This window comes from Meleagris gallopavo, chromosome 1, assembly GCF_000146605.3.
Source record: "Meleagris gallopavo isolate NT-WF06-2002-E0010 breed Aviagen turkey brand Nicholas breeding stock chromosome 1, Turkey_5.1, whole genome shotgun sequence".
Classification (NCBI taxonomy): Eukaryota; Metazoa; Chordata; class Aves; order Galliformes; family Phasianidae; genus Meleagris; species Meleagris gallopavo.
Genome location: NC_015011.2, coordinates 104,761,889 through 104,789,309, shown reverse-complemented (window position 1 = coordinate 104,789,309; position 27,421 = coordinate 104,761,889). Strand labels below are relative to the sequence as shown.

Genomic DNA, 27,421 nt, shown 5'->3' with positions numbered 1-27,421 from the left:
ACTGTGCACTGGTAGGGTACCACTCTACTGCATGAATATCTGCTCAGCCCCCACACAGGGCTCTCTTTGCAGCCCATTATGGCCACTTCTAACAGGGACTGTGGGAATGTCAGGCAGGCCAAGATACATTTTATCATCCATCCCACTCCAGAGCCAGCAGGAGTGTATACAAAGGAGTGTGGTTGTAGTGCCATCATCTGCTAAGCATGACCTGAACCAGCTTCTTAGGGTGTCTCTCAGAGCCATAGATGACTATGTAATCCTGAAGTTGCTTCATTTTAAACCACTGAACAAGGAACAGCCTCGTTTCCCTGAGAACCAGGTTATCACTGGCCAATCCAGACAGATATCTTTCAGATAAAAACAGTACAATGCATACCAAAAGGAAAAAAACAATTTTAAAATAATCTAATATTTAATTTAAGGATGGATGTAACTTACTTAAATGGGCAAAATATGTAACACACCTGTATGCTGTTTAATAGCAGGAGAAGAAAATAGCATTGAGCACCAACAGGTGCACTGGCAGAAGATTAGCATTTAGTATGTAACTGATGCTGTGAAAGTAAACACTGCAGGTTAATACATAAACCCTTATTAGCATTTACAGTAAGTTTCAGTACATTATCATGTGGCATAATGTCTTTATCATGAAATGCTTTAGCATCACACAGCAGTTGAATAATGAACCACGCTGATACAAGGACGATATTCCAAGTGAGTGGTGGTAATGTGCAGCAACAATATTTTCAATATACTCTTTGTAATTACAAGGAGTACAAAAACAGTATTTTCAATATACTCCTTGTAATTACAGTAATCTCATTCTAGAAAAAGTTGTAAAAGTAAAATCTGTGCTGGGGTAGTAACCAGACTGTAAAAGCTTCAGCTTTCACTATAATGAGTCTGAAGGCTTGGTGCTAAAGGGACCCTGAAAGTATTTGTAATCTGACAAGGAGAAAAACAAAGTTTTCTTGAGGGATTTTTAAAAAACACTGAGTTTATAACAGTGCAATAAATAGCAGGGACATGCCTGGGCAGAAGCTACTCAAATGTATGAGATCACTGAAATCCCAAGCAAAGTGAAAAATGTGTAGCAAGGTCTTCTAACTCATTTGTGGATAGAGAAAAGTGGAGGAATTCATGCAAATCAAAACATACTCGCTAAAGCAGAACATCTTGTGGGCTCAGAGGCTGAGCTGTAACCATTCCGGCTACAGCTCAGGGTCAATGAGCTTCTCCACTGCAAACTCAGAGGGAAGAAAGTAGCTGCATTCCAAAATGTGGTGTAAAGCATCTAGAGCAAAGAGCGTTTTATGTTAATTTTCCATCAGCTTTAAATTGTTCAAGTTTCTCCTCTAAGGAGGGGAATTAAAAGTTTTATTGTGAAAAGGTTTGTTTACAACACACACACACACACACACACAAAAGGTTCAGATTGGTATTGTTTTGAGCTGCTATGCTATGAACTGCTACTCAAAAGGCACTTCTTTGTATTTAAAATTGGAAACTCCCAATATGAACCATAGAATCATAGAATGGCTTAGGTTGGAAGGAACCTTAAAATATGAGAACACCCTGAGTTTACTGAAGTTAACAAAGATTCATATGGCTTTGAATGAAGACCAACCATACCATCACAAGGGCTTATTACATTTGCATAATCATTACGGTGAGATTTTATTGCATCCAGAACACAAGGTATTACCCTAAATCTATCTCAAATACCATATTGATTAGCTCTTCAGTGCAAGTTTTCTACTTCCAGCTCTCTTTCTCCAGCCTAGTGTAACTGAATGCAAGACCAAGGGATGGAAAAGGTACCATGTGAATAGATTGGAAAGCAAATCCCTGGCATTACAGACAGGCAGACACTAGTATGGTCTGAATGAAAGAGCAACTCCTTCTCACTGCATTCTCTGCATCTTTGTCTCTACATCTAAAAATGGGAGCACAGTTCCTCTAGACTACAGCTGTACTATGGAGTAACAACTTAAACTCATTTTTGAAGCTATTTGCATGGATGTGAACAATTACAGAGAAGGCACATTAACAGAGAATCAAGCCCTGCATCTAATGTTGATAATGCACTTAATAGTAACATCCCTACTTTCCTGGAAGAGAACATTAAACCTGTTCAAAATACAGTATTTTTTTTCCCAAATTATAGTATTTCTTACCTCCTACACCATATCTACCTTAATCATCTGACTCCCACATAACTGGCTCAACTTCAATGACAGTCTCCTCTACTTGTTTGAAAGTCATGTTATTTCCACTGCCATCAAAAAGGCATGATTTTCAAGTGAAGTTATTAAGTTTCTAATACAAGGAACATTGTGTAGGTGCTACTAAAGTAGACACTTAGGAATGGATTTTCCTAGAGAGGAGTAGCCTTCATTTATTAGGTTTTGGCTGTCTCCAAAGAAGAGAAGCCTGTGTCCCTTTGTCGTCTTAGTGATCTACTCTGGTAACAGCAGAAAGAAACAGGATCTCTTTCCTCTGAGGATGAAGAAAAATACTACATCATTTTAATCAGATTGCCTTCATCTGAAGATCTATAACCTAAACATTAAAGACAACGGGCAGCATACAAACCCAGCTTTCTCCTGAAGGTTCCATAATGCCAATCCATCAGCCTGTATGTAAACCAGAGTACAAGTGAACCTGATTTGTCAGAGCTAAGAGCAATTTGATCTGATTCACATGCTTGATTCCTACCCAGCTACCAAGTTTTTCACACAGGACACAATAAAATTATTCTGGAATAATCCCTGAGGAAATATAAGTGAAAAATCTCTTCTGTTCTTGCCTACAGCTTTTCACCTCAAGCTTTGTATCTGTGCTGAAAACACCATGGACTTTAATCAACTTTCTGAGCTATAACTAGTTTTATACCCACCCCCACATTTAAGAGCAGACTTTGTTGAAAGACACCAATTTATTAATTTTGTGACGCTGAGTTGAACTGAGAGCTGCGAAATTAATCTCAAGCCAATTATGTGTTTTGTGAGAGCTTCAGCTTTTTTTCCACACAGCTCTCTCAGCAGCCATCAAATCACCACAAGTCTTCATTTGCTGAATCCAACCTCCCTGAAGTTTCACTTCAATACCTGTCCATTCCCCCAGATCTTTCATCTCCATTCGGTCCCTCTGAAATCAGCAGGAGGAGTGGATGGAGGGATGTTCCAGCCACTGCAATATGAAAGGTTTATGAAAATTGTGTTAGCAGCACCTACACTATTAATGAACAAAATCCTCCTGGCTCAGTCTTAAACCTGCATTGTTTCAAAACCTGTCAGATCCCTTTAAAAAAAATTACAGCCTTCGTTCAGCTCAAGATTACACTTGACAGTGTGTCAGTTTGATATGCAGGCATCTGTCATTCCCTGACAAGGAGAGAAATAGAAAATAATAGACAACAGGAAAAATGAAGTTTTCTTATCTTCTTCTGCTGTCCTCCCTTATGACAGATTCACCTCACAGGGCACGGATTCACATCCATGTGAGGTTCACCTGAGCTGAATACCTCAAAATGCTGAATCATACAACTGTGCTATTCTGTCATCCAGATTTCCCAGTGCTGTCTCCCTTCACACAAGTCTTTTCTGACTGCTTTGGCAAGCAAAAGTCCTTTCGTAAGTGATGCTTTTCCCAGGAAGAAGTGTTCCTTGTCGATCTCATTACTCTCTACCCAGGGAGCTCATTTTTGTCCCATTCTCAGACAGATCCCTGTTGTTTCAGTGCCTGAAGACTTTATGCAACACTACTGGAATGTTTCAGAGGTGGTCATTCCCATCCCTGCATCAAGGGAAATATGTCAGATGCCATGGCTGCTATTCTGCATTTGTATTAAAAAGACAAGGTCAAAAATGTTTGCCTTGCTCTTCAAATGAAATCTACTAAGTTTTAGGAACATATTCAATCATCTCTGCAGTCTATTCCCCGTTCTCTTGCTTTTGTTAAAACAGAAAATTTCCACTTCAACAATTCTTACCGAAGAAGGAAGTAGTCCACAGTTACTCTGTTCTCAAGTAATGAGTGTCTTGAAAATAAGCACATTTTTATTCTTGCTGTACAGATCAAATGACAGGTCCCATGCTTTTGTGCGGGGAAATGGACTTCCCAGAGGCAAGCACAGGCAAGCCTGGAAGTACAAATCTCTCCTCACAAAAGAAACAGGAGGATGTTTAACAGAAAGGGACAGTGCACAAATTGGTTTCTCTGTGGTGTATTCTGCTGTCTGCATGACAAACACAAAAAGAAAGACTCACCTGATGTCCCTGTAGTTACACTCACTAAGCACACACAGTACATACACAAGGCCTAGGCAGATGTACCAGCTGATGTGCACATAGCATTTGTGCAACATACATCACCATTGGAGGGTTCACAGTCATTTTAGAAGACAGAATGTTATTCCTGCTCATCATTAGTTTCAGGTTGGTTGTTGCCTCAGATAAATGTGTGTGGGTATAGGCTTAACGGAGTCTATCCTATCCTCATGCTGCATTTACCTGTAATGGAGGAGAACCAACAATTGTGCTTTAGGCCTGTTTACATCTCTGACTTTGGATTAGTTTCACTGAGTTTATTCAAGCTGGACTTGATCTTTGTAGGTCACATTCAAGGGAACACCTCTCCTCTCCTCTCCTCTCCTCTCCTCTCCTCTCTTCTCCTCTCCTCTTTTCTCTTCTATTCCACTCCATTGCATTTCATTCCATTCCTTCAAATAAAAATCAGCAAAAGCAACTTTCTCCATCTGTGAGGTAAACAACCAGTCTGAAACAGAAGATATGATTGCCTTCTGACTCCGAAAATTATATCAAAATTAAGTTGCAGGAAGTTTTAAGCATGGCTAAACAATGGCACCAAGTTGTAACAGTAACCAAGTTGACTGCCTATTCGCTGTTGTTACTTTTTGTAGATGCCCTGCTCAGGTTGCTTTAGTGTGAACTGGTGTTCTATCAGAACACTGAAGCAAACAGAGCAGTTTTGTGTATACAATCAGCCCCCGTTTCAGCGTCTCTCCCTGAGCTCGAGTCAGACTGACTTAAGAGAGAAGATTAAAACTGGCCAGCTAAAGTTGTTACTGCTCCTGCCAGCCTCCTCTTCCTGACAAACATTGTCTCAGCTGGAGCTGTTTTAATGAACACCATCTCTCCTGCACCCAGTGGTTTTCCAGAATCTTTACAAAACCTTCCAAAAACCATGGGTTGAATCATGTAAGCACAGAGTTATAAAGTGGGTGCATGCCTGGGAGTGGTAGATGGTTCAATACCTTTAGACATCCATACAGTGGATTTGTAGGTGCTACCCCTGATCAGCATCACCTCCCAGATCCCAGAGCTTAACCCCGTACAGCATGCATCAAGCACTGACAGGTTCCAGAGTGCCAAATGGGTATTTGCTGTTTTGTCAGCACAGTAAAGAGAAAGAGGGAAAGAGTTGGAAGGAATCATTTATCTGTTGCTGTTTTTCCTGCCTTCTTCCAAATATGCAGTCAAAGATGGCATGGACACACATCTAATCTACATTGGGTAGAAGAGGTGTAGCATGGCAACATACTGCTTGGAGGCTTTCAGCACTCATGCAGTCCTGGAATTATCTGCTCTATCAGTAGCCTCGAAAATGTTTTTCTCTCTCAGCCAGTATACAGTCCCAAGGCAGTAGTCACTCCAAATTGGGTGTATGATTACCTCTCTTGCCTAACTTCTTCTCCAGAAGAATTTGCTCCAGATGTACCATGGCTCAAGGATGATCTCTTAGGGCTGACCCATACTGTCCATCCATTCCTTGGAACAGGGGAAAAACTCTAGTGATAGGAGAAGATTTCTGTAGTGCTCTTTCGCACCACTGAAGCAGCACAATGCAGCATTAACATGTTGAAGGATCTAGTCCATTAACTTTTAAAATTAGCTACCAAGGGAGATGGAAGCAGTTGTGAGAAAACAAGACATTTAAAGCTTCTTGCAAATCCAAACTGCCCTCCTCTAAATCATCATACCTCAGTAGTTATATTTGTAACTTTATCTCTTAAATATGATAATGTAAAAAGGCTGCAAAGTGAATTTTTCTGTGCAGATGCCATCTTAATCTTCATCTTTCTCCTGTTAGCAAAATTGCTGCAAGCTACAGCATTATTCAGCACTTGCGCAAATTCAGGGTTCTGATTATGCTCCTTCTTTTGAGCTGTTGTGAGCTAGTGCTCACAGCAATTTAGTTCAAGGTACAACAATAACCTAAACAGCAGGCCGGCCTGATCTGGCATGAATGTGGCACCATGTGTAATAGAAATCCATTGTCATATTGTTGCTAGGTATTGCAAAAGCTCATGAAGCAGAATTATACCTTTTTGTGGCACTAAGGGACATGGTTTAGTGACAGGAGTCACTAGGTCAGGTTGATGGTTGGACTTGATGGCCTTGAAGGTATATGCCAACCTAGATGATTCCAGGATTCTATGATATGTGCAACTCGGGTCATGACATCCTCATTATCTTGGGATGATTTCATCTGAATGAGCTTTTTTGTTGTCCTTGCCTATGTACTGTGACAGGTTGATTCACAAATATTCCTGGTTTTCAGTAGTCACACAAAAAACTGGAGAACATTCCCAAAGATCAGGGATCCTGAAGCACAGTGCCATTCCTACGGAGACTATTTAAATCATCTCCCTATGGAGACTACTGAAATCATCTTCCATCTGGACTTAAATCCACTTCATTCCAAAATCAAAATGCAGCAAGAAGTTACTTTTGGTTTTTGTGAAGCTTAGAACAGACCTTCACCTTGGATTGGAAAGCCTGTCGAAATGGGACCACTGATAAGCACAGAGGCACATAATACAGCTAGAGCTGTCAGTTCACTAGAGGATTGCATCATATTCCTCTTTTTCATTATCAGTTGGGAACATGGACAAGATATTAATCAGCTTCTTCTTCCCTCACAGACACACATCGGTACACAAACAACCTGGCCAAGCACACAAAGGGATTTATTAAATGAAAGCCTTCAATCTTAATCAAATTTTGAGGAATGCTCCATGAATTACAGGGCCTGAAATCCAGTCATGGAAGCAGCAAATGATTAGCTGTGCTTCTATCCCTATACTGCCTGTGAGAGTATCACAGGCTTTTTTTCATGCCTGGTGAAATCAGAGCAACAATGTATAAAGTCACAGTTCCAAATTATTTCAATTTTTCAATGGTTATAGGAACATTTACAAGATAGTTGGACTGCCTACTGCTAACAGCTATCATTTACTTGGGGACTTTCTTGCAGCCAAGTTGTGTAATACTACCCAATAAACTGTGCAGAAAAGGAATTATGAGTTGTGCTACAGAATTTCCACAAATTAGAAATGAAGTGAAACTTTCTGCATTACAAATATTTTTATGGAGGGGCAGCAAGTGTGGGAAGAGGGAGGATATGCCATTAAACTTTTCTAAATGTGTTGAACATAAACACTTCCATGCCATGATGGCACAATGGCATTTCACTCACTGTCAACTGATTTAATCCCATCATAACAGACTTCAGTGTTCTGGGTGGCTTGTCGTGCCTTCTCACCATATGAATTAAATAGCCTGATCAATTCCTTGTTACTATCTTGTAACAATGTTTTAACTCTCCCAGTGCCTCTCTGATGTCTGTTAATTGTCTTCTCACTGCTCTCAGTTAAATTCTCTCCTCCCCTCATACAACAGAAGTAATCTTCATTTGATGATAACCAACCTATCTCATTAAGCATTGCCAAGGATTTCCATGGCTCAACACATCAAGAAATTGTTATTCTGGGTATATGAGAACTGCAAAATCACTGAACTCAGTATCTCTATGCATCTCTGCACATCTGTATGTGTGAGTGCTTGAGTGTCACAGCCTCATGTTACCATAGCACCTGCAGGCAAAATCTCCATAATTCTGATGACAGTCAATATGTTTTAAAACATAATTAAAAGAATGAGAGAATTCCAGTGCATAAATAAAAGGAAAAGGCTGAGAAACCAGAATTATAACTCTAGAATTCACATTCCTTGCCTGGATGCATCTCATCAGGCTTCTATATCCAAAATAATCACTCCTCAGTTTTACCATCTACACCCTTCTCTGCTTAAAGCAAAGGGAAAAATGGTATTAGAAAAGATTCTGAGCTCTGTTGAGACTCTGAAAATGAGCAGAAGTTTGCTTTGTGTTAAAATAACAGGATCATAAAAAGAATGCTGTTCCCAAACAGCTCTTCATGAAAATTGCATTGGTACTTCAGCCAAAAAAAAACCCTCCTGGTTCACATCAAAGGACAGCAGACAGCCTGTATGTCCCCACATGGCTGTCAAAATCTATGTATTCTCACTACAGGAGTATTTCTTCACTATACACCTTCCTGGAGGCCTTGGAGCAAGTCATTGCTCTCTGCCTCAGTTTCCTCATTTCTAAAACAAAAGCAATATTTTTTTCCCTTCCTTTGAGACTTTCAGATAAAAGGTCAAGGGAAATAATATCCAAATGTTACTACTTATTACTATTTTTGAGCCTCGGTAATTCATTCCCTGCTGAGCTTCTGGGTTGTAATGCAAATTGACTGGCATATTACATTCTTCACTTGTCTTATTGTATTTGCATTGGCCTGCATTTTCAGTAAAATCACAATAAAACGTGATTTAAAAATTGATAGGAAACACAGGCAGCAAATCATCCTGTACCAAGCAAATAGCATCTAATGCTCTAGGCATACACACACACAGCTTGTGCCTGTTCTGCAGTGACTTCTTCAGGAAATGTTTGGGTTTGGGCTTTTTGGGGTTCTGCCTAAGCTGACTTCAGATTCAACAGTCAGGAGCTTAGCCTGAGGGGGTGATGAGCAATGAGCACTCACCCACATCAAGGCTCAGATCCACAGTGGTACTCAGAGGAGGGGCAAGAGAAAGGAGCCAAGGTGGCACTAGTAAAGTAGCACCCATCCCAGGAGCAGGGCTTTGCTTCTTTTCTCTCTCTTTTAAAAAATAAAGCTCTGCCTGGAGTATGAAATGAAGGCAGTTGCACTGTACTTCATTAGGCATCCAGGGAAAACATTCATCATAGAACGAGAGGAGAGCAGGACATGGCATAGGTCTGGTGAGACCCAGCATTCCTCCTATGCTTTCTTGAACTCCCTAACACATGTCCCTTTTGCTCGCCTGCTTTGTCTTCAAACTCTTGCATTTTCCTCTCAGGTTTTGTGATTTACATTTTTTAAAGAAAGCACAAGTGACTTTAACGTCATCCCTGTGCTCCCCAGTGAACGTCTGGTTCACTGCAAGTGTGAAGGAGAGAAGGGGTCAGTAAGTTTTCAAAAGGACTGTGCCAATTGCTATTTCTCTTTCTCATCCTGGAGGCTAAGCATTTCTTAGGTACTCAGTAGGAGCCCAGGGCTGATGGCTCACAAACAAGCATCTGCTTTGTTGCTTGGGACTTAGAAAGGATCCCATGAATGTCTGTAACTGGAGATGTGAGTCACGTCCACAGTCTGGAACGTCAGTACCTTGGTGGAAGCTGTTCCTAATTTGAACTGCTTCTGACTGAGACTGGAATCTGGCTTTGTGTTTTCCACTTGCTGCAGCATACATTTTTTAAAACTTCATGTTAAACACTCATACGAGACATCAGAGATGGAGCTCTCTAGCCAGCAATGCCTAGGCTACATTTTTTCTCCCTTTTGCCTCTGAAACTCAGAGCCTATTCTAGCTTATTTTTTGAGAGGCATTATCAGAGTGAAGGATGTCCAGTTTCAGCCAAGCACTCATTATACAAACCATGTATCAGTGAAGTGCTCCAAATTAGCAGTGGTCTGGCAGCAGTAAAAAAAAAAGCTGCAAGAAAGAGACTGTGTAATTGTGCTAGTCATGAAGAAGAATATAGTCTGCAGCTGGTGCACAGAAATGCCTCAAATCTATATGAGAGTCAGAAGAAAATCGAGTAGGCTGCTAACCTCTAGCTCAACTAGAAGTTAGCAAGATTCCTCCTCCAACTACTAGATTCCTGCCACAAACACACACCATCCTGCTGGTACGTCAGCTGCCTGCCTGCCTAAACATTTCAAAAAGATCTTCTGCAATAACCTCTTAACAACATCTTCCAGGCGTTGCTTGTTTTCTTCATTTAGATATATGCATACAACATAATCCTTGTGAGCTATCTCTTCTGGTAAGAGAGTGCCACCTCATGACTGCTAGAGAGGAATGAAACAATCCACAGAGGTAAAGCAGAAAGCATTCACGTGCCCATGGTCAGGGACGCCTGCAATGGCCCATCCTCTCCATTCCTATCAGCTTTCACACAGCACCACAGCATCCTGATACAAGTACTCCTTTGCCAAAGATGTGCTTTGCTACCATTGTTCTCAGAGAAAAAGCTTAGCATCTTTGCTCAAGACCAAGCCTAACCTCAACGCTAGACAAAAATTAATCCCTCAGTAGAACCATATGAAATTCTGCAGGCCATTAGACAAGGTGTTTCAAAAGCCCGTTCATTGTACTTGATCCTCCCCTGCAGGATCTTAGGTACCTTTCCTCTGGGAACTGCACAATTTTGGGTGCAAACACCATCTTCTCCTTTCTTGCTCAGACAGCTTACCCCATTCCTACCCATCTCTTCTCAAGCCTAGTAATTTTTCTGTGCTAATACAACTAACGTTTCTCACCAGCTTAGATAAATATTCTTTAGACTATGGAGAATTTTTGTGGTGGTAGAAAGTCCTAAGGATTCTTTGTTTCTTCCATAAATGAGGTATGAAAGTTAAAGAAACTAAATTTTTCATGCTCCATCATCAGTTTGAAATATTTGCCCCAAAATCAGGCACAGCACATGGATTGATCTGTCTATGCCTCACTCAGAGACAGTTAGTTTAAATATTTAAAACACGTGAACAGGGAATGGAGCAAAATACCCTTTTGCTGTTTTCTGCTTTTTTAAAAATCCTTTTAAATGAATTCGGGCACTGAGGAAAGTGCTAGATTGAAAACCCTAGAGCCTGAAATGTATGGTTTCTGTTTTTTTCCCAAAATAAAAGTATCAGGAGAGTAGTACCAAAGCTTCCCTAAAATCTCAGTTTTACTGCTGCTATCCTCCCTTATTGGACTCATTGCTAAATTTTAGGCAGTAATTAAAGATCTGATTCAGCTCCATCCTTGCCACTTCAAACAAAGCCAAAGTCAATTAAAACCAAATGAAATATTAATTTTTCTAAAACGATTATTGATCTTCTAGCAGGTACATTAATAGCACCTATTACAAGACAGGATGCCACACTGCTAAAATATGAATACAGGTTTTGACATAACTTGAATATTAAACAGTGCTTCAGAAGTGAAAGATTTTGCATCTCATTCCCTAAGGCAACCAGTTTTTGCTCGGGACTGAATTTCAAAATATGCTGCTAAAGTTGACAGATATCCGACATTATTAACCTGAAAGCATCAACTTATCTTAAGTCTCATCCTATGAACTGAAGAAAAAATAGAAAAAAATCAAAATGCACTTGAGATTCAGTGGGAGGATTTTAACAGCACAGATGATTTTCTTCACATAACAGCCAGAAGGGCAAAGAACAGCAAAAGTTCATCAAAAATCTGGGCTGCTTTCAGTCAGGAGTTGGTTGGTTCCTTTGTTACGATAATGTAACAACTGAATCCATACAACTAAGCTAAACTTTAATTTAAAATCATAATTATGACAGGTTAATTTTTAACGTTAATTTATTTAATAATTTCCCTTTAAAAGATTTTTATAAAGGAGATAACCTGTCCTAAATAATAGCACTAACAATTATTTGATTGCTTTAACTCTCTCCCATAGTGTAAATGAAAGGACTGAAGGTCCATATTAACAAAACTAACTCGGGTGTTTCTTCTCCTCCTCTCGAAGCAGACACATTATCTCACTAGTTGCTTGCTTACTTACTGTAAGAACGAGAAAGCAGTTGTGCTGTTATTAACCAGAGTACAGGGCTGGACCTTTTCAACTCTCTGTTCCTCACATCCCCATTCCCATCTGGCTTTCTCGAACGGTACATGTGACAGTTCCAGTGGTGCTGTCAAGAGCCAGAGTGTACTTCTGAAAGCCACTGAGCACCTCTGAATCTGTACAAGTCCTCTTGGGACTCTTTCTGGTAAAATATAAATCGAAATTACCATCCCTGAAACTGAGATATTTTTAGGAAATTGATTTCTTCAAGCTGTCTCTGCTAAAAGCAAGTACCACCTACCCATGTTTAGTTTAGCTTATTTTCCAGCCCACCTAAAAGGATGCACTGTTACAAAACCACCCAGTCAATCCTACCAGCAAATTTTGTTACTTACCAAAAATCTAAGCGATTTTGGATAGAACATCATTTATTTCTTCCTTTTTTTTTAATGATGCATTTACAGACATCACATCTCACCAGCATCTGCCTGGCAGAAACAAGTGCTTTACCCCAACCTTCTTTCATCTCCTCCTCCTGCTTCACAACAGCTAAACCAGGCTTCAGCAATGCCATTAGCCACAAATCTAGAAAGAGCAACCAAATACTTTGTGGGTGACTCATATTTTGCTGTCAAAAAGCTAGTGATCTTTCTTGTTTCCTACATTTTACAGCATGCCAAGCTGTGTGCTCACACTGTTTTGTCTGCAATCCTGGGTTCAGAAACATTTCTACTGTAAAATGTGACATTTTTATAAAAAGCTCTAAGTCACTAATATTTACCACAGAGAAAAGAGTGGATGTTCTACTCTTTTTTAAGTGCCATTCTAAGAAGAGAAACAAAAAATATCCAGACATGTAAACTGAAATTATGTTTAAGAAGTCTGTGTTGCAAGAGGTGAGAAAGTTCACTTGCATTTTAACAAAATTCTTGTCTTGCAGGCATGACAGCACAAATGTGCAGCAGGTACAAGCCATTATAAAAATGCTGTTTTCACAGAAATCATCATTCTTACTGTCGGGTTTTTTTTGTTATTATTATTTTTCCCAGCCATCCCCTTGGCATAATGGTGATGTGGGATTTCAGCAATGTCCAAACATGTCTTGGTTTGTTCTCAGTCCTCCCAGTTACTATTGTGTGCTAAATATACATTCCTTGAGGGTGTTTCTTGGGCTTCGCATTGTTTAGCATAGAGCCAATACAGCAGTGCGCTACATTTTTCCACCAAGTGTTGTCTCCCTGTTTTTATGTCTTAAAGGATGTCACATTGAAAGAGCTCTGACATAAACAATGTTTTTCCCACTTTCTGAGATCAATGCATGAGGATCTACATTCTCAGCAGACAGCCCACAGAACATCCAGCTCTGCCCAATGCCACCCCCAGGCATTGGCCCAGAATGCTTGCTTCAAGTGTGTCTGTGAAGGATTCTTGCAGCATTAGTCTGAATGTTCTGTAGAATAAGCAGATTTTATGAAATTGCACATAAAATCTAGAGTTTTCAAAAACGGGTGGGGTTTTAAAATTTTAGATTTTGAAGAGTTAGAAGATGCATTTTTATTTTCTTTCCTGGGATTCATATCCCTCCCATTTCCATCTTCTATGCCATGGGCAAGGCTGCCCCCCATCAGCTCAGGCTGCCCAGGGCCCCATCCAACTTGGCCTTGAGCACCTGCAGGCATCGAGCATCTTCACAGGAAAGATGCTCCAGCACTCTGATCATCTTTGTGGCACTCCTCTGGACTCGACAGCTCTACATTTTCTTGTGCTGGGGGCCACAGGCCTGGACTCAGCACTCCAGATGGGGCCTCATGAGGGCAGAGCAAAGGGAGAACTCTGAGAGCCACCTCTGCCATGCATTTCTCCTTATGGTCAGATGCTGCATTGTTTGATATACTGAATTTCCCAGATTTAGTCAGCAGAAAAAAAGCAATCATCGTCCATTTGAAAAGGCACAGCTGAAAAAATGATTTAAATTCATACACATCAGGAAGCTTGATTTGCTGGGCATGGCCTGAATATAAAGCTAAATGAAGGTTAAATATTGGCTGAATAGTAATTGTACTGTGTCTCTGAGAAGCTGTGTATTGAGAATGAATACGGGTACGGTAGCTAAAAATGGCAGCACATTTGGAGATTGACTGGGATAAGCTTTTCTACCTTCCTCAGACTAAGCTACATGTAATCAGAAAGTAAAGAATTAGATACAAAATACTCAGTGAAGTAAATTTTACGTACTCACTGATCTTTGTGGGTCCCTTCCAAATCAAGATATCCTATGATTTTATAATTCTTGAAATGAAAATATTAACTAAGTTAAATATTTCTAATGGAGCATTTTTCCATTGGAAAATATCATCTCAGTGAAATCCCCCACTGGGGGGAAAAAGAATGTGCATTTTTTTAATATTTTGCAAAAGACTAAAATATGACAATCTTATACTAATTCATGTTGTATTAATACATCAATTTTGGAAAAGTCAGAATGAAAGCAGGATGCTTTGACTGATCCAAGATGAAATGCGTATAGAATTTAGAATAAAGGAATCTCTCTTTGTAGCACACTGCTGGTACTTAATAAACACAGGAGCAATATTCAAGCACAAGCACAGAAAATCACTGTGCCACACCACAGTTTAAGAGGTTAAGTGCACATTCATCTAATTACCTCAATACTAGTACCATCATCAAGGTGTTTAAGCAAAATTCACCCATTTTCTGACCTGTGCACAAGGTAAGGTGCAAAAGTTGGCTCTGATGCTGTGAGTCAGAATTCCCTTTTTCTTCATAACTCCTACAGCAATAGTTTCATCATGAGTGCTGTTATAGAGGTTACAAAAGTTAATCTCAAGGAGTAGAGAATTTTATAATGCTTGTGTTTGGTTTTAAAAGGTTCTTGTTGTACAAATGAATTTTCAGACAAAGTAAATTGAAATCTCTACAGTAATACTCAGAAGAGTATGTTACAACTAAACGGAAGTTGAAGGTAGTGTGCTAGGAACATTCCACACACACCTGGAAGTCTCAGCTCCCAGCTGAGACCTTGTACAAAATTCACTACTCATGTAAAGGAGCAAAACTTTCCTCACCCCAGAAATAGGGACACCATACTGTATTCTGTGGACGCTTCACTCCTCTGTTGCTGAGATCTCACTCCGAGCTGAACCGTGATGCAAACATCCCATGTAAAGACTGAATCTGGTTCAACCTTGTTTAGCAGGAAGTCTGCCTCAGAGGAAATCCCCATTAAATTGGACCTTACAATCCATTTGACATTGTGACCATCAGCCAAGAAGATGCAGTCAAAAATTGGCTGCAATAATTGCAACTTCCCCCGTTTCATTTAATCACGTATCTTACAAGTCATTTTTTATCACAGGAGCAGAATTTGAAAATAAAATGTTTTGTTGTCATGAAAACTACCCCAAATAGCACTAAAGCTGAGGGAGGCTGTTCCCCTGGGTATCTGCAGTAGGCTGACCTAGAGCTGAATACTGCAGTTTTTCAGACCAAACATGTATTTGACTCTATGATTCTTTAACATTCCTTTAACATTTTGACAGTGTTTTATTTTTGATTACTCCCATCACAAAGTAAAATAATATACGGCAAGTGTACATGACACAACATATCATTGTGTAAGTGATCATGAAATCTTAAATTAAGAGTGCTGTGAGGAAAGGCACCAAGTCACTCTGGGTTACCACACTGAATCTTTATACCACTGCAAGACAGTGGTAAGCATAAGCCCAAATAGCTGCAGACAACACGAACAGTCTGTAACCTCAAAATAACTGCATAGGGCAACTTTACAAGAGTAATGAATGTGGAGTTGTCATCAATTTTGTTATTAACTCTAGGCAGTGAAAGGTGGGGTTGTAACCTTACTCTCATATCAGCAACAGCTTGAGGGAATTATTTTGTCATTTTCGTAGACTGCACTTGCAAATAATAAGCTTGATAAAACCTCACATTCTAGCTGCAAGAAAAATTACTGATGGGATGCACGGAAACTGAGCCAGTCCATAGAATCATAGAATCACCAAAGTTGGAAAAGATCTCTAAGATCATCCAGTCCAACCATCCACCTATTACCAATGTTTTCCACTAAACCATGTCCCTCAGTACAACATTTGAATGTTTCTTGAACACCTTCAGGGACAGCGACTTCAACCCTCCCTGGGCAGCCCATTCCAGAGCCTGACCAGTCTCTCAGAGAAAAAGTATGTACCTCAGCCTTCTCTCCTAGGTTGTCTGGAGAGGAACATCTGTTAGGAGCCAGAACACGGTCCCAACTTTTTGTAAAGGCCATCTGGATGTAATGCCATGGATTTGAGCAAGGCTTTTACAGCCCAAATCATTAATGCCCCCTCTCTGGAAGAACTCAAGGCCAGGAGGCCAGGCTGGGTGGGGTTTGAGCAACCTGGTCTAGAGGGAGGTGTCCCTGCCTATAGCAGGGGCTTGGAAATGGATGATCTTAAAGGTCCCTTCCAACCCAAACCATCCTATGATTCTATGATTCTATGATAAATACACAGCATCCTCACCCTGGCACAAATACCTTGTGGCCATAGCTGTGTGTCAACTTTAAGGTGGACAGAAAATTGCTTAGCAGGCTGCCTTCTGCTCACAAGACACTCTTCACTTTGCAGTGCAGCTCAAGTCTTCATGCTGTTCAGCTCCTCACCTGTTGAATAAGAATAATAAGCATTTAGGGAATAAATTAAATGTTAGGTGAACTGGCTATATGGTAATGGGATTATTCAAAATAGTAACTGATGTCTGATTTCAGATATGTGGAACTAATCCCAGCACTGTCAGCAGGATCTTTTTGTTCCTGTTAAAGCAAAACTGTGAAAATGCTGCAGTGTTAGCTTGTATACTTTAAAAAAAACAACTCCTTCACCAAAACCCACAATTTATTTTGCCTTCTATAATGTAAAAAGGACCAAAATTCAGTTGTGACACTCTGCATAGTTCTGACCCCTGAAATGGGACAAGAGAGCATGGGAATGGTATCCACAACAGTGCAATTCTTTCAGGAGAAAATGGCAATCTTTATGACTGTGTCTACAGCGCACCAGGTTCTAACAGCACATTAAGCATAATTTAATAATAATCTTCATAATAATGTAATATGGCTATTAATTTTACTTCAGAGGTAATTTGCCCGACAACACTCAGTTATGATGCTGCAGCCTGTGTAAACATAAAATAAACAGACCAAAACACTGCTATTAAGTAAGACCTGAGAGAAAGGTACAACATATACAAGGGCCAATTATTTGAGTTTAGAGGAGTGAGACAGCCAAGGGGAACCATCAGAGGTCTCATAAGCTCACAGTGTGTTGAAAGTCCAGCGTGCAGCTAGATGAACAGGTGCAAGATAAAGCCCACAGCGGTGCAACCTAATCCTGCTTCTGCATTTCTACCATGCCAGGGAGCAGAGACAGATGGAGCAGGAGCTGTGGAGCTGCCTCATAAGGATTTGCAGGGGCTGGCAGCTGCCCCATGCAGCCAAGATTGTCCTTCGGTCACCATCAGACACCCTGGCTTCACCTGACACCCCTCAGACATGGGGACTTAGCAGGGCCTGAGCATCCAGTCTCAAGGTCTTCACTGGTTTGCAATGCTCCTGCTTGAACAGACCACTCCTCCCAGTTAGAGTTTTAATTAATCTAAAATGAATTATTTGGGTCTCCTAATTTTCGTGCTAATTTTAAAGAAGTCCAATTAATGCTGAGCTAAGAAGCTCCAAAGTCTCCCCATCCAGTTTTCGTCTTCCCGGAAGGGATCCAGTTGAAGTGAAACAGTAGTCAAAATGTCAAACCACAGTTATTTTTAAAGCCATTGTACACCAGATCTCTGGCTACACATAAACCACATGCTTACTGAATAAACCATGCAGTACTTGTAAACCTAAAGTCTTAAACACCCTCACGCAAGATGTTGCCTCATCCACAAACTTCAGAGTTTAGAGCAAATCATAAGAGTCACATTTCTTTTTTTAGCAAAGTTTAAAATGATGACATAAAATGAAAATGCGTGTATTAGATAATATATGATAAAGAAACAAGTTTAAGGAATCCTGGGCCAGCACAGACACAAGCTTGTAAAGCCATGCAATATAGCCTTTCAGAAAGATCTTTGTTCTGCTCCAGATGCATGCAGGTTCACTGGCAATCACTTCAAGGGTCTCTACAACTGTGGGACATTTTGTTCTGGAATCACTGTGGTCCATTTAGAGACTTTTTTTTGTATTAGCAATCTAAGCTTTTAAAGCCTTTCACATACACACGCCCCTTGATAGATTTAGTCTTTTTCTTGATTTGAACTCACTTGCTTCAAAAGTCCTGACTTTTTCATTCCAGCTCTGAAATTATTTTGTCTAGCTATGGAAAATGAACAGGTATTAAATCACTGTGGGAATGGGAGACTAAATTAAAATGCAGAGATGGATCAAAATTTCAAATTCAGCTATATTTTAATGAACTATAACTCAAGCATATTTTGATTAATCTTCTTGACTTCTGCAGAAAATTACTCCCTTCTTCTCCAGTGGTCAAATTAATGTTTCCTAAGCAAAACAGCAGGAACAGTGTGTACTCGGTTAGAATGCAGGAAGGTAATAAGGTTTTGAAGAGACTTTCATATTTTTAATTTAATCTTATTGCCTTTTTAATGAAAACTCCAGATTTTCTGCTCATTTTAAAGTTAAATTTCTCCAGCAAAGGAATTAGGAACACATGAATGTCAGGAATAACACACTCCTTCAGAACAATCCATCCAGGTGTAACTGGTCTCATCATGCCAAAGGATCTGGTGGGAAGCCAGTCCAGAGATGGATCTGAGACAGAAGGAATACATCAGTACTGGCTGCTCCCAGCCCTCTCCACCTCCAGTCTGGTGATGCCACAATCTCTGTGGCAGGGAGATCCTATCAAACACTGCATCCATTCCAGAATTCTGCACAGGAACATTATTAGTGGGCATGGTAATGGTGGGTTGATGGTTGGACTAGATGACCTTAGAGGTCTCTTCCAACCTTAACAATTCTATGAAAGGAAATGGTGCTTTGGGAAGGTGCTGCACACCTAGTGCATTTGTGTCTTGTACAGTGCTCTGTGAGCTGTCAAGTTCGTCTGTCATTTTGTGTGGAAGATGATCTCCTTTAGACTAAAAATCATACAGGAAATCTTGCAAAGCATAATTCTGTCATACGACATCCGGTGTCCTTCCTTCCTTCACACCTGTGAAATGAACAGTAAAACGGTAAGACCTGTATACTTCTGTTTGTGCGTTATTTGAGAAGTGAAATGCAAACATGACCAGTGCTGCAAAACCAAGAAAAACAAAGGCCTGAGTAGCCCAGTGAGGGAAAGAGAAGTTAAGATTGGTAAGCATAGCAGAAGTATGTTCGCTTTTCTAGCAAGTAGAAAAAGTGAGGCAGATTTCATGCTAACGCTTCATTCACTCCTGAGTGTCTGCAATGTGGAGAGAAGTACTGGAGAAATACCACAGTGTGGAAAAAGCCAACAAATAATTTTGTAAACATAATGGTATAAATGCAAAAGTTTGAGTACTGAGAACAGCAGCTCTCACCCATCAGAAATGAATTACCTGAGTTTGAAGAAAAGGTTCAAGAGGATGAGGGGACAATTACCAAGAGCAATTAGTACAGTCCTGAAAAAGACCAGACATTAAGCCATCCACATTTGTTCCTCCTGAAATCTCATTGTTTGGAGTTGGTAGAGAAATAACATTTGTTTATATAGAATGTCATTTGTACCCACAAAATGAAAGATTTTGTTGCTTACCTTCTAAATACCTGATGTGTGGGAGACTTATCCAGAGATTATATATCAGTATTTAATAAGTATTTGACATACAGTATTTAACTGAGGTTTTCTTAGGAATACATAGCCAATAATGTACAAATAATTAAAGGAAAGCTATCACATCCTCCCCATGTAAACATATTTTGTTGAGAATATGCATTTGCTTCATGAATTCCTTTCTCCTGACCTTTTTTCCTAGTCTGCTGAGTTTCTTCCTCCATTACTGAGCAACAATATTTTATTGTTATACTTCCCTGAGTTGTCTGCTTCAGGTGGGACATGTTCTCCAAGTTACAGCTCCCCACCATGCCCAGATTTTTTTTTCAGCCAGAAGACACCCGGAATTAGACCTCGAACTCAGAATAGCTGCCTATCTTCATGTCTCTTAATGCAATCGAGTACCTTACAGATTTTTTGCACTACAGCAGCTGCCAGAGTGATGTTCAGCAGAGCTGTGAAAGGAAGGTAACAAAGAAGATAGCCCCACTAATATAAATTCAATCCCACATACTATTACAACGTCCCCCAGGAACTTTGCTGATGTTTGTACATTGACCATCAGCCCAAATGTCAAAGCAGCGTAATTAAAAGGTTGCTCCAACCCCTCGGGAAACCAAGTCAACCTGTGGATCACAGGATCAGGACTTAGCTCCAACAGAGAAAAGGTTTTACAGAAGCTCCTCAGCCTTGGCAACTGCTGAGTGTGGTGGTGTGGGTTTGTTACACAAGTCATCTGTCAGGGAACAAAAGGATGACAAAAGGAAGCCATACACATTCTCAACAAGCAGTCTGAGATTCAGCAGTGGGCGAGTCATTCACTGATTAAATACAGGAAGAAGAACTGCATTTAATAAAGAATATTAAATTAAAAATTAAAAAATTAAAATTAAAAATTAAAATATTAATAAATTAAAATTAAAGAATATTAAGATATTGGTCACAGATGTACTGCATGCTATTATACATACACAGAAGAAGGCTACACACCATAAAATTACTTTCTAAGCTCAACCTCATATGAGGTCAAGCCTATTACTTTTCTGGCATGTGTCATTTTACATACACTTCTCTGCCTATTTGAAAAAATAATTAAGGTTTTGGGAAAGCAGTGGGTCATTATAACAGCACTTCTTCCTTCTCTGTTACAGGAATGACATGCCAAGCTCGAAGTTCATATGTTACAAGTGAGATCCTATGGGGTTATCGTTTCACCCCTGTCCTCACTCTGGAGGATGGATTTTATGAAGTTGACTACAATAGTTTTCATGAAACGTATGAGACTAACACCCCAGTTTACAGTGCCAAAGAGCTGGCAGAGATGGCCAGCCGAGCAGAACTGCCCCTGACTTGGTCTGTTTCCAGCAAGCTGGACCAGCATGCTGAGCTGGAAACTGAAGAGGAAGAGAAGAATCAAGAAGACCAAAATGAAAGAAATGGTGATGTGGCAAACCTAGAGAATGAGTCCAAAGTGTAGAATCAGAGGTGTAAGGGCCACACGACCTTCTTTATCTTTTCCTTTTATGTTCCCCTTTTATTTCTTCCACATGTTTTTATTTTTCTTTCTTGTCATTATTAATTCTGGGAAAATAAATAGTTCAGATGTGAAATATCTACCTGCCCAGTTCAAACTCAAGAGTTTCACAGACTAAGTTAAAATGTAGGTTAAAGCTGCAATACCCATTACTTTCACTGGAATCTCCATCCCCACCCTGGTAACGACTGCTGGCTTCCTCTGCACTTCTCTGAGTTCAGACCTCCAGGTTTCCTCAAAGTAACAAAAAAAAACATCAGAATATAAACAAGGTAAATAAAAAGGAAAGACTAATTGATGTTCATCAAAGCAATGGGCCTTGGCTCCAGGGTTTTTTTAATGCATTTCAGGACAGCTTTGCAAACTGGATGACAAGCCTTTGTAAAACGGGCCTTGCAGCTTTAAGAGGATGGTGAGCAGAGGGATCTGCACCCCAACATGATACTGTACATATGCCTTATGTAATTACTTTCTCTTTACATTTAGTAATAAACAACGCATGTACAAAAGTACTGTAGTAAAGAACTTCTAAATAATGTACATAGATGTGTAATTAATATAGGTTTAGAAAACGAGTTCTAGAAATACTGGGATGCAAAAACAAGTTACCCCTTGAGTAAGCACTTCTCTTCTAATATCCGGAGTGTCATATTGATTCCCCCCCCTATATCTATGGCTCTTTTAGTGCATGACATCTTCTTCAGTGTACCAGACTGGCAGCTATTTTAGAGTACCTCACTGTTTCCCAAACAGGCCATTTTATTGACTCTAAAAAGCCATAAGTCTGGGAGAGGGCAGGGTAGAAAAATTGTAACATACTTACTGATATACTGTGAAAATGTTTACAAACAAGGCAAATCATTCCTGGGTATTTTCTCAGCAGTTCGACCTAAATTTAGACTGTGGCAAACAAGAATTTCCTGCGTATTCCTAATCTAGCAAGCATGTTTCACGCAGAGGTATCAGCCTTTCAGTGCAATATCTAGGGAAACATCTCCCTTCTCCCCACTCAAACCACGGGATTTCAATTAAGCGGTTTGATGCACGAACGGCACAGGCCACTGGAAACCGAGCGGGCCTGTCGCATGCAGATGGCAGCTACCCAGCCAGGAAGGAAACAGCTGAAGCTGCATTGGAAGAATTTCACTCGCCAGCAGCACTGGTGCTTAGTGGGTCCCAAAAAATCACAAAACGCGTGCCATCTTTGGGTGACAGGCTTCAACAGGGCTTCTCAGCAAAACACATGGATCCTGCCGCCCGTGCTCAGGAGAGGGGGGGTCCCTACATCAGCTCCTTGGCTGCCATAAACCACTGTAAATCTTGTACACCCCAACTTAATGACTTCAGAATAGACAGGACAAAGACAGCTTGCATAGCTCACACTGCGATGTCTGCATCCAGAGCAGAGCCGACCGACTCAATCTGTGGGTCTTGCCAGGCCTGTGTGTGCTAAATGCCACCTGCTCAACGCAGGTCATGCTGCTCTCAGTTGGCTTTCTCCAGGCCCATCCACAACTACATTTCTGTCAGTGAAGGAAAAGGAAGCTGCAGCCTTAATTTCTTGTTGTGGTTTTTTTTTTTTTACTTTTATACCTGCCTACTCTGGAAAGAAGGAACATATGAAAGGGAGTCCAAAGCATCTTTTGTACAGAAACATTTACACTAAAATGAAAATTAAAAAAAAAAAAACAAACAAAAAACCCTCAGGAGAAACTCAGTGGGCAGGTGGAAATTTTGCACTGTGATATAGCTTTCACTTCAAGTACATACCTATTTCTTGCTTAAACAACTGCCCCTTGCTAATTTTCACCAGGTGTGGCTAATCCATGGGGTTCTAAAGGTCCTCCTGCTGTGCTTAATGCCACACAAGGAGGAAGAACAGGGGGTGGGGAAAGGTTTGCACATTGGGGATGGGCAGGGCAGGCTGGATAGGGAGTCTTGCTTCATCTCTGAGCATCTTTTCTAAAGGCTTCCACAGACCAGAAGCAATGGATTTTTGTTCCATCTGCCCAGGACGGCTGATTTTATCAACTCGGTAAAGGTTACTTACACTGAGGTTTCATGAGATACAACTCACTTGCTGCAGACATTTTAAAGCTTGGTCATTTGCCCCAACAAAAGAACAAGCCAAGTCCTCCTGCTGACCCACCACAACCTATCCGTAAAGTCACCCAGCGTTTCTAAGGCAGGATCACCTCAAAGCTCTGCGAAGACAGAAGCTCCGCAGCAGAGAACCTAGTGATAGCACGTGGGTAGCCAAGAGCCTATGTGTGTCAGTCTGGAGTCCTGGCAAAAGGTGCATGAGCTGAAAGCAAACCATTCCTCTGAGGATAAACCTGCTTTTTGCTCTTGGAATATACCGGGCCCCTCCTTAATTCATTGCTGCAGTTTAAGAAGAGTTTGTGTTAATTAGAACAGCAGCTCAGGGCCCTACTGAAACCTTTTTTGTGTCCTTTAGCACAAAAAATAGACTTTAAGCCACTGGGGCATGCGCATGTGTAAGCTATATTTTTGTGAATAGGGCACTTCAAGCTTAAGGTGTATGTGTTTGTCTTTTTCTCTCTCCCCTTCTGTATTTTATTGTCTTTGGTATTCATGTAGCACGGACTGTAAAGTTTATGAAATCTCATTTTTGTAACATAAGCTTAAAAAAATAGAAGCCTCCAAAGCTTTCAATGGGGAAGCTTCACATAAACTTTGTACTAGAATGTCCCTATCAAACACCTCTATTTTTCTACAATGATTGATTAAGCAGTTTACCAATGTATTTTGTGTCAATGATTTCAACTGAATTGGTAAAAAGACAATTAAGAATTGAATGCTGTTAATTAACAATGGATTTTCAAGCCGTATATGTTGAGTGGCGTTTTCATTATAACAACCTGAGAACTTCATCTCCTAACCCTAAACAATATCCTCTGAAATATCAGTGCCCCATGGAAATATTGCTGGCAAATCACATTTAAGGAACATGAGTAATGCAATATTATTATTTAATTGGCTGCATAATTTATCAAGATCTATTATATCTCCATATACTTCACTAATACATGTTGATGTCTTTGTCTCAGTGTATCTCATAATTTGCAGAATCAAAAGAATTTCCAGAGATAAATGTGGACTTGCAGTCATCTCTGCACTCGGTTCCTTCTACAAACAAAAATGCTGCGGATATCCATACAGATTGCATGCATAGTACTGCAGAGTCATCTCTTATTTCTTCTCACTCTTTCTAAATCTTTGTTCTACAAAACTACAGCCACTGACATGAGACATCCCAAGAAATGTAACTTTGGTGGTCAAAGTGAAATGTCTGCTTCTGTGAATGGCCTTGCTACAAGCTTGTATGTCTCTACCTGCAGCACATGCAGAGTAGACTACACAGCCCTGAGTTAGCAGAGCTCTGAGAATCTTTCACCACATGGAGGCAGGACGTGTTATGGCATAGAAAGGTCCGCAACAGAGAGCTGCTAAGTCAAGCAGTACAGTGTGCTTGCAAAAGGCAAAATGTTTGATGGGCTGTTTGAAATTACCTCATGACAGGCTCTGGATTTACATGCCCAGCTTTGGTGCACAGAGGTGCCTAGTTCTGGCGTTGCCCATATTCTGCTGCAGTAAAGAAGAAGCTCAGGCCTTCTAAAGACAGGGAATACATCTATCTTGTTTTCAGCAACAGGGCACAAATTGCTGTTTTGCTCAACTGTGTGGCATTAGACTACTGAGGAAAGGGAAGACCTGGACTCAGTGCCTTCTTCAGAACAGGGAAATTCAAGTCTTTGCCCTACATCTCCCAAGAAACAAGCCTAGCTATAATAATAACAGCAAAGTCCCAACTCCCGCGCCAAGGTCAGATGGATCCTTGAATTCTTTCACTAGACCAAAGAAACTTTAAATCCTTCCTTTCATAAATTTTAAACAAAAGAATGGAAAATTCTTCACTCCCTATGAGGCTCTATCCTATTGACTAGGGCAATGCCTGGCTGTGTGGCAGATAAAGGTACAACCCTCAGGCTAGGGGAGGCACACAATTCACTTTTCTCACCTTGTCCAGCAGTCAGCCGCTCTCTGCAGAGGTGCATCACCACAGCTTTTGCCTATGCTTCTGAATGCAAGTAGCTTGCACGTCTCCTGGGTCCCGAAATCCTGCAAGGTCTGGGCTTGATGCATTCTGAACACCACTTATCCGAGCAGCCTTCCTGGGAGGTGGAAGAAAGCCAAGTCATTTTATGTCATGCCAGCTTCACTGTGAGACGGGTGCAGAGCTGCAAGGATGGATGGATGTACTGTCTTCCTGGCAGAAGTAGGGGGTACTTGGGATTTCTGGCTTGTGGAGATCTGAATAGTGAATTTATACCACTTGCTCTAAATACTTGAAGTTGAGGTGAACTAGAGGTTTAAAGCTGAAAATGTAATGTCTATATGACAATGAGAGGGTAGGACATCTCTTCAGCTAACAGCATAGATTCTCACCAAGAAGCATCCACTTCTTACTATGACTGAATATCAGCCCGTTAAAAACTACATTACCTCATTCAGACACTACTTAGCCTATAAATCAAATCTAACTAAACAAGAACAAACATTGGCTTCTCTTACACTCTTGTTCCTTCAGATCATAAACGTGTTGTTTGGAAATTACTTGGAAAGCAGCATTCTGCTATCCAATTCATAAAGACAAGACAGGAAATCTATTTATTACTTACAATAAATGACTCTCTTTTATGCTTCCTGAGTTAATTTTAAACTTCTAGGATTAGCCTGTTGGAGAGGAGGGGTGTTGTTGCACATTCTAGAGTACATTTCATTTTGTGTATTTGGTTCAATATTACTTCTACTCATTCCCATTTTTTCAGCTTCCCCAGATTTTCAGAAACGTTAATCTTGTGTTAACTTCAGTGTAACAGAGTACTTATTTTACCATTTGCCACTCTTCCATTTATTGCCCACGAGCTGGTGTTGTAATGCAGTTTCATGTAGACAGCACATAGAAATCATACACAAAGACAGTGTTCCAAAGAGATCTGTGTATCTTGCTATTTCATCTCAAGTGTGAAATCTGTTTTCTATTTCAAGCGAATTCAAAAGTATAAACCAGAGTTCTTCTTTCATTCCCTCTAACACGTGTGTCATCCACACAGTATAAAAATTCAGGACTTTCAGATAATACCAGCTGCTTTGAGGCTTTTTCCTTGGAGTAAAACTGGGAGAACCCCCCTCAACTTCTTTTTCTTTTTTCTTTTTTCTTTTTCTTCTTATTATTTCAGAAAGCAGCAGGAGCTCCAAATCCTCTGCTACAGGTCTTGGGTATTCCTCTGGAAGTTACGAGCACCATCTTGATATCCGTTTGCACTGAAGTCTCCCCAAAGTACTCAAACTATTGCATTAACTTTTCTGGAAGGTTTAATTGGAAGGACTGGTAGAGCGCTGTTACTTCACCAGTTTCCCCTAGTGGTTTTCAAGCCTGTTGGACTGGAGTCCTCTGGATTTCTTCCAGCTCGGGCAGGAACACAGGGTGGACGTGAGTACAGATCCTCTCAGCCACCCACCCTGCCTGCTTCCCCACCATAGAAACCTGAAGGACCCAAATTTCTCCCTGAAATATCTGTATTAAAGGATGAACAATGTGGTGCATGAGGTGGAAGTTCAGGAAGGATGGCAATGCAGTATAGAGTGTTGGATCCACTTCCTCGGATCCACTTTGATCCACATCAGGCACAACCTTCTGTTGAGCTGAAGAAGTGGAGGTGGACAACTGCATCATTAGCAGAGCTTATCAAATACCAAAGAAATCTTCCCAAGAACATAACTCTAATCAAATAAAACTCACATTAAAATAATAATAATAATAATAATAACATTTTCTGAAAAATATTAAGATACCTTACTAAGAAATCTCTAATCTGAAAATATCAGTAATATTGGAGTTGGGGAACACAAACTGCTACACTTTAAAATCATGGTAATGCATCGAGCTCAGACCACAACAGAAGCTATTTCATTTTCTCAGAAATATTTTTTGTTTAAGTGGATGGGGTGCTACAGCTGATTTCTTAAGTCTCTACATGTATTTTTCAGCAATGCTGAACATATATCAGTTCTTACCAAAATCAGT

General features: G+C 40.4%; 1 protein-coding gene across 1 annotated transcript in view; it reads left to right on the top strand.

Moving 5' to 3' along the window:
• KCNJ6 (potassium inwardly rectifying channel subfamily J member 6) overlaps positions 1–25,181 on the top strand; it is a 159,374-nt gene extending 134,193 nt beyond the window's left edge. The window contains exon 4 of the mRNA XM_010723524.3: positions 20,927–25,181. Coding sequence (XP_010721826.1) covers positions 20,927–21,252 — 326 coding nt within the window. The 3' untranslated portion in view covers positions 21,253–25,181. The remainder of the gene's footprint in view (positions 1–20,926) is intronic.
• Positions 25,182–27,421: the final 2,240 nt, after the last annotated feature.